Source organism: Saimiri boliviensis, chromosome 5 (genome assembly GCF_048565385.1).
Source record: "Saimiri boliviensis isolate mSaiBol1 chromosome 5, mSaiBol1.pri, whole genome shotgun sequence".
Taxonomy (NCBI): Eukaryota; Metazoa; Chordata; class Mammalia; order Primates; family Cebidae; genus Saimiri; species Saimiri boliviensis.
In genome coordinates, this window is record NC_133453.1 from 150890282 (window position 1) to 150906787 (window position 16506).

The 16506-nt window shown below is 41.7% G+C and overlaps 1 protein-coding gene across 6 annotated transcripts in view; it reads right to left on the reverse strand.

Annotated features, from left to right (window-relative positions):
* OCA2 (OCA2 melanosomal transmembrane protein) overlaps positions 1 to 16506 on the reverse strand; it is a 241394-nt gene that overhangs the window by 143322 nt on the left and 81566 nt on the right. For all 6 annotated transcript variants that reach the window (XM_074400144.1, XM_039480091.2, XM_039480090.2 and 3 more), the window contains 4 exons: positions 16059 to 16124; positions 13057 to 13113; positions 11851 to 11975; positions 10329 to 10467 (listed from right to left, as the gene is read on the reverse strand). In XM_074400144.1, coding sequence (XP_074256245.1) covers positions 10329 to 10467; positions 11851 to 11975; positions 13057 to 13113; positions 16059 to 16124 — 387 coding nt within the window. The remainder of the gene's footprint in view (positions 1 to 10328; positions 10468 to 11850; positions 11976 to 13056; positions 13114 to 16058; positions 16125 to 16506) is intronic.

The window sequence follows — 16506 nt, forward strand, 5'->3', positions numbered from 1 at the left end:
ATATATATTCTCTATGAGATTATATATATTCTGAGATTATATTCTCTATATATGAGATTATGTATAAAATATATATAATCTTATTTTGTATATATATGAGATTATCATATATCATATATAATCTCATTAGAGATATGTGATCTCATTACATATGAGATCACATATATATAAATATATATATACATAATCTCATTATATATAATGATAAACCCCATAGACCTTACCACCTCTTGCCTTCAGCCTATATACCACCATCTTCAGCAAACTCTTTAAAGATTGTAAAGCAAGCACAAGTATTATCATAAAAACCTTAGGTCAAGGTGTAGTCAATGATGTGGGAAGAAATGGGCTACATTTTCTAAATTAGAAAATTATATGACAACCTTTATGAAATCTAAAGACCTAAGGTGGATTTAGCAGTAAATCAAGAATAGAGAGCTTGACTGAATAAGGCCATGAAGCACGCACACACCGCCCATCACCCTCCTCAAACATCATATAAAAGTACCTTGCCAACAAGCCACTACACACTGATATATAGGGGATAAGTCATAACATGGTAAACGTACTGGAAAGTGCACTTGGACGAATCAAAGTGTAGCTTAAACTAAAGCATCCGGCTTACACCCGGAAGATCTCATCAACAGCTGATCACTTTGAGCTAACTCTAGCCCCAACCTCATATATTATTTAACTACAATAATTAAACCATTTACCTATTGCAAAGTATAGGCACAATAGAAATTATATTTAGGCGCAATATAGTACCGTAAGGGAAAGACAAAAACTCAATAAAGCAAAAAAAAGCAAAGACAGACCCTTCTACCTTCTGCGTAAGCAACTGATTAGAAATAGCTTTGTATAGAGAACTTCAACAACGCCCCCCAAAACCAAGCGAGCTACCCAAGGATAGCCAAAGAGCACACCTGTCTATGTGGCAAAATAGTGGGAAAATCTATGGGTAGTGGCGACAAACCTACCGAGAGCCTGGTGATAACTGGTTTTCCAAGACAGAATCTTAGTTCAACCTTAAATTTCCTTACAGAACTATTTAATCCTCCCATAAATTTGTTAATCTCAAGAGGGACAGTTCTCTAGACCCTAGGAAATAACCTTTTATAGAGAGTAAAACATTTTACTATCATAGTTGGCCTAAAACCAGCCAACAATTAAGAAAGCGTTTAGGCCGGGCGCAGTGGCTCAAGCCTGTAATCCCAGCACTTTGGGAGGCTGAGGCGGGTGGATCACGAGGTCAAGAGATCGAGACCATCTTGGTCAACATGGTGAAACCCCGTCTCTACTAAAGATAGAAAAAAATGAGCTGGGCATGGTGGCACGTGCCTGTAATCCCAGCTACTCAGGAGGCTGAGGCAGGAGAATTGCTTGAACCCAGGAGGCGGAGGTTGCGGTGAGCCGAGATCGCGCCATTGCACTCCAGCCTGGGTAACAAGAGCGAAACTCCGTCTCAAAAAAAAAAAAAAAAAAAAAGAAAGCGTTTAAACTCAATTCTCAATTATTCTTAAACGTACCCATCTTATTATATCTCATTATATATATAATTTCGTATTTATAATCTAATATATATGATCTCATTATACATACATAATCTCATAATAGATATGTAATCTCATATATCATGAGATTATATATGTTCTCATACATATATAATCTCATATATGTAATCTCATTATATATCATCTCATCATGGATGATGAGATCATATATAATCTCATGGTGTATATGATCTCATATATAATCTGATCTATATATGATCTAGTCATATATATAATCTCATAATCTCATATGATCTCATATAATATGTATATCATATATGATCTGATTATATATAATCACATAATATATGATCTCATATATATAATCTCATGTATAATCTCATCCTATATATAATCTCATCCTAGATATGATCTCATCATATATCTGATCTCATCATATATATGATCTCATCAAATATCTCATATATATGATCTCATCCTATATAATCTCATGTATATGATCGGATCATATATAATCTCATCATATACAATCAGCATAACTTCATCATAAATATATATGTACTCTCATCATTCATAATCCGATCATATATATCATCTTATCATACATAATCACATCATACATATATAATCTCATCATGTATAATCTCATCAAATATGGTCTCATCACATATAATCTCATCATATATGGTCTCATATATAATCTGATAAATCTCATATAATCTCATACATAATCTCATATATGATCTCATCATATATAAAATCTCATTATATATATATTTCATTATATATATAATCTAAGAGGGATTACATTCTAATCTTAGAGGGAAGTCATTCCGTTATTCTCAATGAAGTATGATGCTAGCTATAGATCCACAGATGTTCTTTACTGGGTTGATGAATTTCTCTTTTTTCCCTAGTTTATTGGAAGATTTTATCAGTAATAGATACTGGATTTTGCCCAATGTTTTTCTGCATCTATTGAGATTATCATATGGTTTTCTCATTGAGTTTGGTAGTAAATTACATTGATTAATATTTCAGATATCATAACGATCTTCCACTGGATAAATTCTACTTGATTAAGATGTATTACCTACTTATATATTGTTAAATTGGATTTACAGATTTTTAAAATATTAAATCTATGTTCACAAGAAATATTTATCTCCAGTTGCCTTTTCTCATACTGGTTTTGTCTAGTTTAGATATCAGAGCTGCATAGAATTAATTGGGAAATATCTTCTCTTCCACTTACTATAAAGCTTTGTATAGAACTGGTATTATGACATTATTTTTTCCTTAACTATTTGGTAGTATTCACCAAAGAATTCACCAAATAGCCTATTTGTTTATGTTGTTTTTGTTCTTTGTGTGAAGGTTTTTAAACTACATATTTGATTATTTCCATAGATATAGGGCTAATCAGGTTACCTACACCTTCCTGAGTGAAGTTGTAGAGAGTGTGTCTTTCCAAAAAAATTGTCTGTTGTATGTAAGTTGTCAGTTTACACAGAGTTCTCCAAGATCTTCTCTAATAATAATGTTAATGTCTGTATGCTCTGTTGTAATATAACAACTCTTATTCTTGATATTAATAATTTGTATCTTCTCTCATTTTCCTTATAAGCTTGGCCAGATGTTTATCAATATTATTTATCTTGTCAAAGAACCAGCTTTTGCTTTCATTGATGTTCCCTATTTTTCTGGTCTGTGTATATTTTTTTCTTCTGCTACTTTTAATTTACTCTTCTCTTTCTGATTCCATAGGATAAAGCTGGGGTTATGGATTTGAGACACGTATTTTCAAATACAGGTGTTTAGTGTTATAAATTTCCTTCTACATACTGCTTTAGAGTAGGGACCAGCACACTTGGAGCCTGGAATACAACCGTATCCATTCATTTATCTATTGTCTGTGGCTGCTTTCATGCTATATAATGGTGCAGCTGAGTAACTGCAATGGAGACCACAGGACCCACATGCCTATAAAACTAACTATATGTACCAAAACAGAGATATAGACCAATGGAACAGAACAGAGGCCCTGGAGGCAACGCCACACATGTACAACCATCTGATCTTTGACAAACCTGACAAAAACATGCAATGGGGAAAGGATTCCCTGTTTAATAAATGGTGTTGGAAAAACTGGATAGCAGTGCGCAGAAATCAGAACATCTTCTGGACCCCTTCCTGACACCTTACACTACAATTAACTCCAGATGGATTAAAGACTTAACACCACAAAAACCCTAGAAGAAAACCTAGGTGAAACCATTCAGTACATAGGCATAGGCAAGGACTTCATGACTACAACACCAAAAGCACTGGCAACAAAAGCCAAAATAGACAAATGGGACCTAATTAAACTCCAGCACTTCTGTACAGCTAAAGAAACAATCATTAGAGTGAACCAGCAACCAACAGAATGGGAAAAAATTTTTGCAATCCACCCATCTGACAAAGGGCCGATATCCAGAATCTACAAATAACTAAAACAAATTTGCAAGGAAAAAACCAACCAACCCATTCAAAAATGGGTGAATGATATAAGCAGACAATTTGCAAAAGAAGACATATATGAGGCCAACAAACGTATGAAAAAATGCTCATCATCACTGATTATTAGAGAAATGCAAATCAAAAGTTAGAATGGCGATCATTAAAAAATCTGGAGACAACAGATGCTGGAGAGGATGTGGAGAAGTAGGAACATTCTTACCCTGTTGGTGGGAGTGCAAATTAGTTCAACCATTGTGGAAGACAGTGTCGCACTTCCTCAAGGACCCCAAAATAGAAATGCCATTTGACCCAACAATCCCATTACTGGGTATATATCCAAATGATTATAAATCATTCTCTTATAAAGGCACATGCACACGTATGTTCATTGCAGCACAATTTACAATAGCAAAGACCTGGAACCAACCCAAATGCCCATCACCCAGAGACTGGACAAGGAAAATGTGGCACATATACACCATGGAATATTACGCAGCCATAAAACGTAATGAGTTTGTGTCCTTCACAGGGACATGGATGAATCTGGAAACCATCATTCTCAGCAAACTGACACAGTAACAGAAAATCAAACACCGCATGTTTTCACTCATAGGCAGGTGTTGAACAATGAGAACACGTGGGCACAGGGAGGGGAGCATCACACACTGGGGTCTGTTAGTGGGGGCCAGGGGAGGGACCGTGCGGCGGGGGTGGGGTGGAGAGGTTGGGAAGGGATAACATTGGGAGAAATGCCAGATGTAGATGACTGAGTGATGGAGGCAGCAAACCACACTGCCATGTGTGTACCTATGCAACAATCCTGGGTGATCTGCACATGTACCCCAGAACCTAACGTACAATAAAAAAAAAATTTTTTTAATTAACTATATGGCCTTCTAAGAGGTCTGCTGACTTCTGCTTTAGAAGATTCACACAAATTTTGATATGTTCTGTTTTCACTATAATTCAATACAAAACTGCTCTGGACTGAATTGTGTTTCCCTGAAAGTCTTCTGCCCAAAGTCCTGCCCCATCCCCTCAATGGGGTAGTATCAGGAGATGGGAGTCTTTTGGAGGTAATAGGGCTTAGAGGAGGTCACGAGGGTGGAGCCCTCATGCTGGGATTAATGCCTGTATAAGAAGAGATGCCAGAGAGCTTCCTATCTGCCTCTTCTCCCTGCCACATGAGGACACAGGCAGAGGGCAGCCGTCTGCAAGCCTGAAAGAGAGCCCTCACCAGGGAATGAAATCCACTGGATCTTGAACTTTCTAGCCTCTACACTGTGAGAAATAAATTGCTGTTATTTAAACTGCCCAGCCTATAGTATTTTGTTATGGTATTCCAAGCTGATGAATACAAAAATACTTGCTAATTTCAATCTCACTGTCTTCTTTGACCCTTGGGATTGCTGAAATGTGTGTGTGTTTCCAGATATTTGAGGATTTTCCAAATATCTTTGTTATTTAATTCAACTATGGTCAGAGAAAACATTTACATTACTTGAATCTTTTTAAATTTATTGAGATTTGTCTTAAAGTCTAGAATATATTTCAGTTAATGTTTTATGTGCACTTGGAAAAAAATATTCTTCTGATGTTGAGTTTTCTATAAATCTCAATTAGATCAAGTTAGTTAACAGTAATGAAGTTTTCTATATCCTTGCAGATTTTCTACTTGTTCTTTCAATTATTGTGAGAATAGTACTGAACTTTCCAACTATAATTGAGAATATATTCCTCCTTGCACTACTATCAAGTTTCACATATTTTGAAGCCGTCGTTAATCACATAATTTTTATGTCCTCTATATGAATTTACCCTTTTATTATGAAATGTTCTTTAATCCTAATATTCTTTGCTCTGTAGTCTACTTTGTCAGATATTAATATAGCCACTTTCTTGAGTCTTTTGCCATTCCTTTCAACTATTTGTGTCCATATATACATACATATATTTGAGACATTACTCTTGTTAACCAGGCTGGAGTGCAATGGCGTGATTTTCTCTCACTGCAACCTCCACCTACCAGGTTTAAGTGTCTCCTGCCTCAGCCTCCAAAGTGGCTGGGATTCCAGGTACTCACCACCACGCCTGGCTAATTTTTTGTATTTTTAGTAGAGACGGAGTTTCACTACGTTGGCCGGGCTGGTCTCAAACTCCTAATCCCAGGTGATCCACCAGCCTCAGCCTCCCAAAGTTCTGGGATTACAAGTGTGGCCCACCACGCCTGGCCCTGTGTCTTTATATTCTAAACATGTGTCTTGTAAGCAGCACATGCAGATCTTCCCTGACTTAGTTGGGTTCAATTTACAATTTTTCAATGTCACAATAGAACAAAACCATCTCAACTTTGATGTAATGTACAATATTCAATAAGTTACATGACATATCTAGCACCTATAAAATAGGCTTTGTAGAATTTGCCCAACTATATGCTAATGTAAGTGTTTTGAGCACATTTAAGGTGGGCTAGGCTAAGCTATGATTTTCAGCAGGTTAGGAATATTAAACACATTTTGGCTGATGATATTTTTAATTTACACTAAGTTTATCTGGATGCAACCCAAAGTCAGTTGAGGAGCATCTATAGTTGAATGGTGCTTGTTTGATCTGATAATCCCTGCTTTTTAATTGGGATATTTAAAGTATTTATATGCTATGTAATTATTAAATATAGTTAGGATAACTCATACAACTTGTTTTATGTCTGTTCCATCATTAGTTTGTTGCCTTTTGCCCTTTTTCTACATTCCATTCCATTCCATAAGTACTATTTATGATTCCACTTATACTCTTTGTTGCCATTAACTATAACTCTCTGTTTTTCCTTTTGGTGGTTGCTTTGGAGTTTATCATGTACATTTTTAACTTGTCACGGTTTGCCTTCAAGTTATACCAATGTACATATACTATAAAAATCTTACATTAATATACTTTAATTTCTCCCCTTCCAGGCTTTATTTTATTGTCATCGATTCTACTTACATGTTACATTATTTTTTAAACAATTATATCAAAGTGGTTTGAACACTTTTTAAATTATGTGAATTTACCTATATAGTTACTCTTTTCAGTGTTCCCCGTGACTGTGTGAAGATCCATGTTTCCATTTGCTGTCATTTTCCTTCTGCCTTAAGGACTTCCTTTAGCATGTCTTGCCATGTGGGTCTGCTGCTGGTGAATTCTTTTTAGCTTTTCTATGAGAAAATGTCTGGTTTTTGTACATAAGAAAAGGAAATTTTCACTGGGTGTGGTACTCTGAGGTATCAGGTGTTTTCTTTCAGTAAAGGTATTGCTCTGTTGTCTTCACATGTGCATTATCTCTAAAGAGAAATATATTGCCTGTAATCCCAGCACTTTGGGAGGCCGAGGCGGGTGGATCACGAGGTCAACAGATCGAGACCATCCTGGTCAACGTGGTGAAACCCCGTCTCTACTAAAAATACAAAAAAAAAAAAAAAAAAAAAAAAATTAGCTGGGCATGGTGGCGCATGCCTGTAATTCCAGCTACTTGGGAGGCTGAGGCAGCAGAATTGCCTGAACCCAGGAGGCGGAGGTTGCGGTGAGCCGAGATCGTGCCATTGCACTCCAGCCTGGGTAACAAGAGTGAAACTCCGTCTCAAAAAAAAAAAAAGAGAGAGAAATATATTGTCATCTTCATCTTTTGTTTCCTGGCCTGTAACATGTCACCTTGGAAACTTAAAGATTTTCTCTTCATCACTGCTTTGAAATAATTTTATTATGATGTGCCTTAGTGTAGTAGTCTTCATGCTTCCTGTGCTCGGGCTTCACTAAACTTGATTCTGCAGGTTTATACCACTGATAAAATCTGGAATTTAGGACCATTTTTCAGATGTCTTTTTCGGTTCCCCTCTCTCCTTCAGAGGTGAGAACTGCATATTTGTTAGACGACCTGAAGTCTTCCCATAGCTCACTAATGCTTCCCAGGTCTTGTTATTATCTTTTTACTGTTTCATTTTGCATCTATGTCTTCAAGTTCATTAATCTTTCCTTACATAATATCTAACATGCCATTAATCCCAAGTGTATTTCTATCTCAGACACTGTAATGTTCATGTCTAGACGTTTGATGTGGGGTTTTTTTAATATCTGTAATGTTGCTACTTAACTTGATGAGTATCTGTAACACTGTTGCAATCCCAATTTTAATGTCCTAGTCTTCTAATTCTAGCACCTGTGTCTGTTCTAGGTCCATTTCAAATGGTTTGTATCATCCCTGTCACAGGTTGTATTTTCTTTCTTTTTTTATATGGCTGATAATCACTGATTGGTTGCCAGACATTGCAAATTTTACCCTTTATGTTGTTGAATATTTTTGTATCACTCTAAATATTCCCAAGGTTTGTTCTGGGAAGCAGTTTATTCTGGGATGTCAGAAACAGTTTGGTTCTTTGGGGTCTTAGTTTCAAGATTTCTTAGGTGGAACCAGAGCAGTGTTCAGTTTAGAGTTAATTCCCTCTCAGGACTCAAAGAAGAGCCTTCTGAGTACTCTATCCAATGCTCCATAAATTAAGAGGTTCAGCCTGCCTGGCAGAATAGACATTATTACTACTCCTGTCCTTGTGTGTGTCAAGCACTCTTCCCTCTCATCTTTCTGGGCCGCTCTCCCCACGTCTCAGGTAGTCTCCTCGAATGAATGCACTGATCTGAACACTCTGCTGAAAACTCCGAGGGGACCCTCTGAGGATCTCTGCAGTTCTCTGTCCCTGGTCAGCTCTGTCCTCTCTGGGCTCTCGCTGCCCTGGTCTCCCCAAACTTTCAGCTTCATCCTCTCAACTCAGGGAGTCTCAGCGGCTCTGCCAGCATCGTCCCTCCCTGCACTACACTCTGGAAGCGCTCTCAAGTAGTGAGCTGGAGCAGTCATAGAGCCCACTGCATTTGTGTCCCGTCTCGCAGGGTTCACTGTCCTTTCGTGCCTGGTGCCCAGTGTCTCGGTTCCAAACCATTGTTCCATGTGTTTGGTCTGGTTTTGGTTTATTTTGGTTTGTGTTATTTGTTTGGCTATCTCAGGCAAGAGAGTAAATCTAGGCCCTGTTACTCCATGTTAGCCAGAGGCAGAGGCTGTGCTGTCTTTTGTATTCTAATATATCCACATACAAACACTCTGGGATGTTATCTGCAACAAAATATTAAAAGGATTTACCTCTGGTTTGTGGAATTATGAATTTTTATTGTGTGTGCGTTTGTCTATGAGACTTCTGTTTTCTACAAAAAAAAAATATTACTTTTTTATGGAATGAAACTAATAATACAGCTTTTTTTCCCCCAAAAATAGTTCTTTTCCATGAGCATGAGCTGCCTCCTGGTAACAGGAGGTAACAGGTGCCCTTAGGCTAAACTTCAGGCTCTGTTACCACCTGCTATGCTCTCAAGGGTGACACAATCATGGCTGTACACCTCAGCTCACACAGCAAGGTTGCTGCAGTGTTGCCAAGCAGTTTCCCAGGGCAGCTAGGGAATGCAGAGCCATACCCAGAACCTCTAGAGCATGCTGGTCCCATGAAGTGACCGTTAACACCCTGGAATCACGGGTTCTCAAAGGTTTAAATACTTTTATGAAACACGGAGTTCAAATACAAACACGCTGACACCCTACAGACACATATACACACATAAATACATCATCTACAAGAAATAACACCAATGTGGAAGCATTTTTACTGATACCTGACAGAAGGGAGATTGAGAAAATTCTAATGATCAAAGAGTGGAGAATGAAAATTAATGATATAGTTCTAATTTCCACGCTTGAAGATACGTAAAATACCATTTCACTCTCTAATACTTTGTCATAATTACACTATACAAAGAAATTATACACTAATATTTATATGGGGCTTTCAGGTAGTTTACTTCTAAAGACATTTTAAGTCCTTCTAAAGTAAATTTTAAGTCCTTCATCAGTAAATTAATCTACCGCAGTTAAAAAGAGAATCTCCTATCTCCAGTGAGAGGGAACAGGTCATTTTGTTTTTAATGTTAGTTGGAAGAAACCTCAATTCCTATTAATATAATATAATTACTATGACCGCCTATATCATGTTATCCAGTTATTTCTTTAAAAACTGATCAGAATGAGAATGAAGTCAATTCAAGCCAGTTAACTCCAGGACTGAAGGACCAGTCCCCTAACATTCCACTCTTGAGATGCCCAGTAGCACTCACTAGGAAGAGCTGGTGTGATGATCTTGATTTCTAACAAAGGCGTCCATGTGGGGGAGTGTGGTACATGAGCGCTAAGTAAGTGGAGGTGTGCGTTTTTGGAAGCAACCCTAGCATGCTGGTACGTACCATCTTCCTCAGCTCTTGGTTAGAAACAATAATGACGTTTGGTGGGTCCCCAATGGCAGTGGCAGCTCCTCCAATGTTTGTGAAGATCACTTCTGCAATCAGGACTTGTCTTGGATCCAGGTTGAGCACCTCACACAACCTGTCACAAAGGGAGGAAAATGAAAGCAGTCCACGGTACACATTGCGAAAGGCCCACATGCAACCCAGATACTTTTAAGGCGACTGCTCATATAAGGGAGGTGCGGGCAGAGACGGAGACACACACACACACCACATACAGACACACACAGACACACACCACACACACACACACACACAAACCACACACACACACACACCACACAGACACACACACACACACCACACACACAGACACACACACACACGTGTGAGGAGGGCAGTGCTGCAGGGGAATGAACAACTGCTGCACCTCTGCAGGAGGACAGCGCAGGCCCTCCACAGCCAAGCTGGTGCTGGTGGTCAGGTCCTCTGGGCCAGTGTTGCGGTGGTATGGGTGGCTCACACTGGGCCTGCTGACTCAGCCCCCCTTCCCACTTTCCCCTTCCTGGATACCAAGGCCCTAAGCTCTCTTCTCACCCCTTCCCTTTGTTTCATTCATCTTTGTATTTTTTATTTACTTTTTATTGCTATAATACATACGAGATAGACATTTGGGGGGTACATGTGACACTGTAATACATTCATATAATCAAATCAAGTCACTGTGATACCTGTCCCCTTAAATAGCTCTCTGTTCTTAACCCTGGGAGCATCCCAGTTATTCTCTTCTAGCAAGGTAGAAGTGCACAATCGATTCATGGCAACTGTATTCACCCTACGCATCTGTCAGGCCACACTCTCCAGCTGTGCAGCCCCACCATGGCCTCACACTGGATTTGTGCTGGAATCCAGCGTAGACCAGTGCCTGCGAGTGGGCCGGGCAGTGGCGCTCTACAGCTCCCCAGGGGACCCAGCATGCACAGAGTCGGGAAACACTGCTCTAAAGAAAGAAGGGAAGGCACATCCCAGCATCCCCCACACCTGCCCATCCACATAGCCCACTCGCCATGCTTCTGATGAGGAACCTCACGGCGGCTGTTCCACCTCCCCCCAGCTACGTGATCATGTGAGCCGTGAGCACGTGTGTGACCTGTTGAGCCAGCCCAGATGGTAGACAGTGATGGAGAAGAACATGGACAGGGACTCCTGGCACCTGGTGGTCTGGGGTGAGCCATTCTTGTCCACATGTCTCCCCACGAGAGCACAATCTCCAGGAAAGCAAGGCTTGTGTCTTCTACCTCTTGCAGGCATTTCTGCCACTGGATTCTGCGGTCCCACTGCTTGCAGTGTGTGCCGCAATCATAAAAAGCAGACGGGGGCTGGACTGAAATGCAGTGAACTGTGGGCACGACGGCCCACCTTTTCACGCACCTGAGAATGGAGCCTGGAGCCAGGCCATGCAGCCAGAGCACACGCCCGCCAGAGCCTGGCCACAACCCCAAAGCAGAGGTGCTCTGCATACCTTATGGTCACAGGTGTGAAGAGGAGCATGGTGGTGACGTTGTCCAGGAAGGCAGAGAGGACGGCCGCGATGAGACACAGCATGATGATCATGGCCCACACCCGTCCCCGGGAGAGCTGATATGCCTGGCCGCACACACGCAGAGGATACAAGCCAGAGTCAGCAGGCTTGTAAGAACAGAGGCTGCCTTTCATGAGTGACTTTAAGAACAGGGAGCTAAGCTAACATTGCCCCATGGGTTAAGACGTAGACCCACGGAGTCCTAGGAGGGCTGAGATGAGACAGTGCTGGCCCCCACAGTTCCTGGACATTCTAAATCCTCCCTAGTCAACACTGTCACCCCTCTGATCCTCCTCCTTCACGGAGTCCCTGTGAGGGTTAATTTGCCACAAGGTGATGACTCTCAATCAGCGTAATGCCATTAGTATTCTGGTTAGACAACCTGAGCTTTCAAAGTTGGGATGCATGTGAGCCTAGTGCCTGCTGCTCTCCGGGGAACTAAGGGACACTTTACTAAGTAAGGAGGAAGAGGCCAAATCTCTACCTGGCATGTGCAAGATGGGGGACAAAGATGACAAAAATCACAGCACAGTTCTGTCATTCAGAGTTTACACAGGGTTTGTTGAGTAATTTTTTAAAAGACCTTTTCGGTTTCAAAAAATAAATATTCACGCACAGCACTAGAATGCATTAGCAGAGCATGGTACACAATGGGCTCTCCTCTTGCCTACCCTGAATGACAGGACAGGTAAATTCCTGGAGGCCAGAGCTGGCTGGTGAAGCTCCCCAGGGTTCCAGTTAAAAACATGACTGTGTATATATTCAGTATTTAGAAGGTAATCATGGAAATCATTTCACCAAAAAGCAAAGTAATCAGAAACTAATGGCTTGAAATATTTGGGTACTCTAATATACAAAACAATTTTTGATGTGTAGCTCTCACCAGACAATTTAAATAACACACATTCAACCTGAGTACCCTCTTCCTTGACCTCCTCCTCAATTTATTTACTGAGCAGCTGGCAGTGCCACTCAGAGCCACACAGCTCAGCACAGCAAGCACACCCTGCCCTGCAGAAGCAGCCTTTAAAAGAAGGATGGCATTTTTAAATGTTTGTTTTCAATGTCTGTTTCCTAAATATACGTCAGAAAAATACATATATAAATTAATCAGTGTAGAATTATTAAATGCAACATCACACCTACCTTTACAGCACAATAATCGAAAAATCCCGTTTCTGAAAATATGGCTACTAAGATCATCTATGGAGAAAAGAGAAGAGGCGAGGATCATCTTTTAGCAGGACACCATGTTAAAATGACATCAGCATCATCAGTTACAAACCTGAGCTCTGGCCCCTGAAAGCCACACCACCACCAAGCTCTTCCCTCTCATGCAGAAAGACCGTCAGTTCCTAGAGTAGTACACTCACTAACTCCTCGAACTGAGCCTCTTGCTGGTGTTTTTGTGCCTCCGTTTGTCCAGGAACATTCCCTCAAGGCACATGACCATCCCATCAGATCCTCACAAACACAAAAAAAATCAGGTGTTATTTTCACCCTCTGTTTTATAGAGCAGGAAATGGGATCAGACTGTGAGGTGGCTTGCTCCCAGCCACAAAGCCAGAAGCAGGCCGGGTCTGGCACATGGCCTTCTGCACCTATGTGTCCACACAAGCAACACATAAACATCCTAAGATGTTAAAACTGGTTTACATTTTGTTTTCTAAAATAATTAAACTAATTTTTGTCACCAATTTGGAAGCAGCTGTATTGAAACCATTATTCACCAGGCTCTAGGTGAACCCAGAACACCTGTTGCCTATTTCTTTCAAGGGAGGATGAGGAGTTGGTGAAAACGCCATCCTGGACCCTAATAAAAAGTCATGTCCCAGTTATTCCAAATTTTATCAACCAGACATTTCAACCAGTGAATGTTCTGGAAGTTCCTACACTTTACCTCTTAGATGGCAGTCACCATGGTGTTGAACTTGGAATGAGAAGATGGAAGTTCAGATCCTGATTCTGCCACTTAAAAATAGTCCGAACTTGAACAAAAATATAAATTAACCTTTCTGTCCTTCAGTTTTCTCACCTTACCTCTGAATGTCCTATACTTCATCAGGTTGTAAAAATGCAATCTAATTATTTAAATTAAAATTTGTAGGCCGGGCGCAGTGGCTCATGCCTATAATCCCAGCACTTTGGGAGGCCAAGGCGGGTGGATCACGAGGTCAAGAGATATCGAGACTATCCATGTCAACATGGTGAAACCCCGTCTCTACTAAAAATACAAAAATTAGCTGGGCATGGTAGTGTGCCCAGGAGTGTCCCAGCTACTCAGGAGGCTGAGGCAGGAGAATCGCTTGAAGCCAGGAGGTGGAGGTTGCAGCGAGCCGAGATCGTGCCATGGCACTCCAGCCTGGGTAGCACGAGTGAAACTCCGTCTCAAAAACAAATAAATAAAATGAAATACTTTGTAAACAGGAGTCCCAGCAGACACTATTGTCTCTCAGATAAACTGTAGAAAACAACATGTCCCAACAATTTAGACCCAGTGTGAACATCCAGTGTCCAGAGTGACCACAGTGTTCACCCTCACCCAAAAGGTCACTGAGGGCTGGCGGTGAAGCACGGGGCTTTGCACAGCAACGGAGCTTCACGCGAACGCATGAAACAGATGTGTGTAGACCCATGTGGTGTTTTACACGTTTGCTGGCAGAACCGCCCAGGGAGACTAGAACTCAGGGATGGGGGTAAATGGCCCCGTGGGTGGTCGGCTGGCAGGAAATACGGCAGAAAAGGCAGGAACCTGGTTGTACAGACCCTGCACACTGCAGTTCCAGCATCGCAGAACCTACAAGTGCTCGCTGAACTGAATTCCACTAAGAAAAAAGTGCTGAAGCCCTTTTTATAGGCTGTACTGTGTCCCAAAAAAATTCTTATGTTCACGTCCTAGCCCCTAGTACCTGGGAACAGGACTGTATTGGTAGTGAGGGTGCTGAAGGAGATAATTAAGTTAAAATGACGTCATTAGGGTGAGCCCTGATTCAGCGTGACTGGTGTCCTTATAGGATGAGGGTATCAGGACTCAGAAACACAGACAGAAGACAAAGTGAAAACACAGGGAGAAGGTACCATCTACAAGCCCAGGGGAGAGGCTCAGGAGAAACCAACCCAGCCCACACCATGATCATGGACTTCCAGCCTCAAGAATTATGAGAAAATAAATGTATATCATTTAATAAACGCATACAGTCTGTGGTACTTCGTTACATAGCCCTAGCAAACTAATACAGCATTCTTTTTCAAAAAAAGGCATATCTCAGGGATACCTGGTACACTTCCTCTCTTCTATCCAGATGTCCAACCCCTCCATACATCTCAGGCTCAACACAAATATTAGTTACTCTGTGAAGCCTGGGTTAGAGCACTGACCTGCCTCCCCACGCACCGCCTGCCCACAGAGGATGGCGGCATGGTTTTCGGTCAGGTCACATGGAAGCCTCACGTAGCTGGGCTTCCGTTACGTTGGCCAGCCTTGGCAGGTATGAAATGTTAGCAAGGAAAATGAGGATCGATGGTGCCCAGCTGTACACAGAGCAAGTCTTCTCGCCCAGAGAGGACGAGCCCTCCTGCAGACCACTGGGCTGTCTGGGGTCTGCTTAGGAACACGGGCCGCCCTGCTGTTCACTAGTGAAGCTGGGTTATGATCGTGTCCCACACTAGCGCATTTGTGTACCTGGAGTTCCTGCAAGTGAACCTGGGGGCACTCCTCACAGCAGAGTGGCCACTGGGCAACAGGACCAGTTAGCAAACACCCAGATTACTACTTACGAGTGATACCTTCCCTTCTTCACATCATGAAAGGTGCTCTTCTCCCACTGAAACTCCTACATGGTTCATTTATTTGGAATAGTCCAGCTTTTTTATTTTAAGTGCAGTTACTCAAAAGAATTGCTTGCTTTTCTAAATGGCAATGTGATTTCATCATCAGACAAGCCTTGGGCTGGAATTCTCCAGCTAATGAACCAGAGCCCCATTCCACTCCTCCTCAGGAGAGATTCAAGAGCCCCACGCTGACACTTCTCAGTGAAGCCTTGGGCACGGGTGTCTTTCATATAATGATGGACCCTCAGCAGCGGAGGCAAGAAAAAACCTAGTGACCGCAGGCGTGGAGCCCAGTCCCACGGGAGAGCCATAATTACCATGCCAAACAGCAGGGCCAACGTCTCAAAATCAATCCACTCCACCACATGGGTCAGGCTGGGTCTCTGCAAGCAAAGCACACACCTGCCAGTTAATCCAGTATGCCATCATCCCCGTGATGAGCCTAATGAGGCAGTGCACCTGCTGCAGACCCACTCGGGAAACCTCACCATCCACTTGCCTTTGAAGCTCTTGGAAAACAGTCTTGACCCAGGGCGTCTATAATGTCAAACCTATGCATGTGGTCATCAATTTTTTCTGTCCCTGCCTCTAGCACATGGCAGGACGAGCCCCCAGTTACCTTCTTAATTGAGTCTGTGCGTGCCCTCTGCAGTGCCGCACCTGAGGCCGGATGACAGGAACGGGCACTGCCGTCTGTCCCACTCTCAGCTGGGCTCCAGCACTGCCTCTCAGACAACTCAGGGCCCCCAGCCCCAGTGGCCACCA